Here is a 3,872-nt window from a genome sequence, read left to right as displayed (position 1 = left end):
GGAGCTCAGGGGGATCCCTGGAGCTCAGGGGGATCCCTGGAGCTCAGAGTGATCCCTGGAGCTCAGGGGGATCCCTGGAGCTCAGTGGGATCCCTGGACGAGCTCAGCAGGATTCTTGGAGCTCAGGGGGATCCCCAGAGCTCAGCAGGATCCCTGGAGCTTCCCCCCTCCACGAGTTTTTGGACACCCAGGTGGGGATGGGGAAGCTCAGCCCACCCCAAAAGGCTTTGGGATGACCCTCTTTTTCTGCCATGGCTGCGCTTTTGGGGGGCTGCCTTCAGATGGCCTCCGGCTTTCCACCCCACCCCAACCTCAAAAAAAACCCAGGAAAGCTCAGGTTTGCCCTCCTAATTCCCCACAGAGCTTGTTGGGAGCTGCTCAGACTCCGACAACCTTTGATGAGGGGCAGCAGGACCTGGAGCAGACCTGGAGCCACCAAACCCCCCAGTCCCACCCCAAAAGCAGCCCCGAGGCCCCACATGGAGCTGGAACCCTCAGCTGTGCCCCTGCACCTCCTAATCCACCCTTGAGCTCACTGGGAGCTGGTTGGTCTCTGACAAACTTTGATGAGGGGCAGCGGAACCTGGAGCAGACCTGGAGCCACCAAAGCTCCCAGTCCCATCCCAAAGCACCCCCAAGGCCCCATGTGGGGCTGGAACCCTCAGCTGTGCCCCTGCCCCTCCTAATTCATCCCAGAGCTCATTGGGAGCTGCTCAGACTCCAACAAACTTTGATGAGGGGCAGCAGGACCTGGAGCAGACCTGGAGCCACCAAACCCCCCAGTCCCACCCCAAAACCATCCCCGAGGCCCCACATGGAGCTGGAACCCCCGGCTGTGCCCCTGCCCCTCCCCAGGGCCCGGCTTTGGCAGGAAGGGCTCACAATGGGCTTTGTGCTCTCGGTCATTACTCAAAGAGCCGCTCGGGGCAGCTCTTGGCTCCAACCCCCGCGTGTGTCGGGGCCTCCCTGCCCCGAAACCAAACAAAGCCGGGGATGAGTCACCGGCTTTATCAGCGGCTCGGGGAGCTCAGGTTACCCCAGAGCAGCCTCGGATCCCGGTGGGAGCCGCTCGGTGCCCTGCCCGGCCCCAGCCCTCTGATAGAGAGATAAAAACCCCCGGGCGGAGCAAACAGAGCGCCCAGAAATTCCCGTGTGTGCCCAAACATGGTGTTCCCTGCTGGAAAAGGGGAGTGGACAACGATCCCTGGCGGAGGAGGAAGGTGTGGAGCCACCCCAGCCCTGCCCTCGGGCTCTGCATCCCCCCCTTCTGCATCCCGGGGTTGATTCCTGCTCCTCCTCAGCCCACCTTCCCACCTTCCTGTCGGGATCACATCCCTCACAGGATGTGCCCCAGAGGGACTGGAATCCTTCGGGATGAGCAGGGACAGCCCCCCCAAAGTGCTTCACCAGATCCCTGAATCCTTAGGGTTGAAAAGGAGCTCCAGGGTCCCCAAGTGCAGGGGGACACCCAGAGCCCTGGAACACCCCTGGAATCATGGAATGCCCAGAGCTGGAAGGGACCCACAGGGGCCATCAACTCCATGTCCCACTGATCCCCAAATCCAACTCCTGAGGGCATTTTCCAAGCCTGAAAATCCCACTAATCCCCAAATCCAACTCCTGAGGGTGTTTTCCAAGCCTGAAAATCCCACTAATCCCCAAATCCAACTCCTGAGTGCGTTTTCCAAGCCTGAAAATCCCACTAATCCCCAAATCCAACTCCTGAGGGAATTGTCCAAGCCCTCTCAGAGCTCTGGGATCTCTGGTAGCTTCGGGGCCGTGACCAAACCCTGGGGAGTCCGTTCAGAGCCCAACCCCCCTCTGGAAGAAGAACCTTTTCCCAAAATCCATCCCAAACCCTGGGGAGCCCATTCAGAGCCTGATCCACCTCTGGAAGAAGAACCTTTTCCCAAAATCCATCCCAAACCCTGGGGAGCTTGTTCAGAGCCCGACCCATCTCTGGTGGAAGAACCTTCCCCCAAAATCCATCCCAAACCCTGAGTAGCCCATTCAGAGCCTGATCCACCTCTGGTGGAAGAACCTTCCCCCAAAATCCATCCCAAAACCCATGGAGCCAGTTCAGAGCCCGACCCATCTCTGGTGGAAGAACCTTTTCCCAAAATCCATCCCAACCCCCCCGGCACATCTCCAGCTGTTCCCTGGCTCCTGTCAGGGGTCACTGGAGGGATCAGGGCCTGCAGCTCCTCACCTGGGCCTTGGCACTCTCGATCTCCCCCTGGAGCCTCTGGATCACCCGGTTGATCTCCGTGATCTCGTTCTTGGTGTTCCTCAGGTCGTCCCCATGTTTCCCGGCCGTCACCTGGAGCTGCTCGTACTGGGACAGGGAACAGAGACCAGGATGGGGTTAATTAGACATCGGGGTTAATGAGCCATCAGGATGGGGTTAATGAGCCATCGGGATGGGGTTAATGAGCCATCGGGATGGGGTTAATTACTGGGATAAAACCTCTCCTGGATACAGGGACTGGCAGAGCTGTGGGTCCTGGAATCAGGGAATGGTTTGGGTTGGGAGGGACCTTAAATCCCATCCCACCTTTCCATGGGCAGGGACACCTCCCACCATCCCAGAGGGATCCAACCTGGCCTTGGACACTTCCAGGGACCAGGGGCATCCTCTGGGAAATCCATTCCAGGACCTCCCCACCCTCCCAGGGAAGAATTCCTTCCCAAGTCCTTCCTGCAATGTTCTTCAGAGGCACCTCTGGAAGCCCAGAACATTCTCCCACTTGGAGCAGCCAGGGTGATCCATGGCTGGGGAATGCTGGGAACTGGGAGCTCAATCCTGCCTGGAAGGGACTTTGAGGCCTTTTTTGGGGGCTGATAAAGCTCCTCCCCTGCACTGAGGGGCTGTGGGGGCCTTGGAATGTGGGAAGGAGGCATCCTCAGCATGGAATCCTGGAATGGGTTGGGTTGGGGGGACCTTAAAGCTCATCCAGTGTCACCTTTCCAGGGGCAGGGACACCTCCCGCTATCCCAGGGGGATCCAACCCAGCCTTGGACACTTCCAGGGATCCAGGGGCATCTTCTGGGAAACCCATTCCAGGGCCTCCCCACCCTCCCAGCCAGGAATTCCTTCCCAGTATCCCATCTGTCCCTGCCCTCTGGCAGTGGGAAGCCATTCCCTGTGTCTGTCCCTCCAGCCCTTGTCCCCAGTCCCTCTCCAGCTCTCCTGGAGCCCCTTCAGGCCCTGGAAGGGGCTCCAAGGTGTCCCTGGATCCTTCCCTTCCCCAGGCCGTGCTCCCAGGACCCACCTTGGTCTGGTACCAGGCCTCGGCCTCGGCGCGGCTGCGGTTGGCGATGTCCTCGTACTGGGCCTTCACCTCGGCGATGATGCTGTCCAGGTCCAGGTTCCGGCTGTTGTCCATGGAAAGCACCACCGAGGTGTCCGAGATCTGGGCCTGCAGCTCGTTGATCTCCTGCAGGGAAAAACCAAACATTCCACCCCCCATGATCCCTGAGTTTGGAAGGGCCTCTCCTTCGGGAAGCGGGTGGGAGAGAGAACCCCAGGAGGGAAGGGAGGCAGAGCGGGAGAATTCCTTCCAAATCATCAACAGCCAGGAGAATTCCATCCAAGGCATCAATAATCAGAATTCCATTCAAATTATCAACAATCAGGAGAATTCCGTCCAAATCATCAATAGTCAGAATTCCATCCAAATTGTCAATAACCAGGAGAATTCCATCCAAGTCATCAACAATCAGGGGAATTCTGTCCAAATTAACAATAATCAGGAGAATTCCGTCCAAATCATCAACAATCAGAATTCCATCCAAATTGTGAATAATGAGAATTCCATCCAAATTATCAATAATCAGGAGAATTCCATTCAAATCATCAATAATAAGAATTC

General features: G+C 57.6%; 1 protein-coding gene across 1 annotated transcript in view; it reads right to left on the bottom strand.

Moving 5' to 3' along the window:
• LOC113960312 (keratin, type II cytoskeletal cochleal-like) overlaps positions 1-3,872 on the bottom strand; it is a 17,323-nt gene that overhangs the window by 4,936 nt on the left and 8,515 nt on the right. Inside the window, exons 5-6 of the mRNA XM_027669825.1 lie at positions 3,273-3,437; positions 2,210-2,335 (exon numbers count right to left, since the gene is read on the bottom strand). Coding sequence (XP_027525626.1) covers positions 2,210-2,335; positions 3,273-3,437 — 291 coding nt within the window. The remainder of the gene's footprint in view (positions 1-2,209; positions 2,336-3,272; positions 3,438-3,872) is intronic.

The sequence above is a fragment of the Corapipo altera genome, unplaced genomic scaffold (genome assembly GCF_003945725.1).
Source record: "Corapipo altera isolate COAL_440 unplaced genomic scaffold, ASM394572v1 229, whole genome shotgun sequence".
Classification (NCBI taxonomy): Eukaryota; Metazoa; Chordata; class Aves; order Passeriformes; family Pipridae; genus Corapipo; species Corapipo altera.
This window is presented reverse-complemented; position numbering and strand designations above follow the sequence as displayed.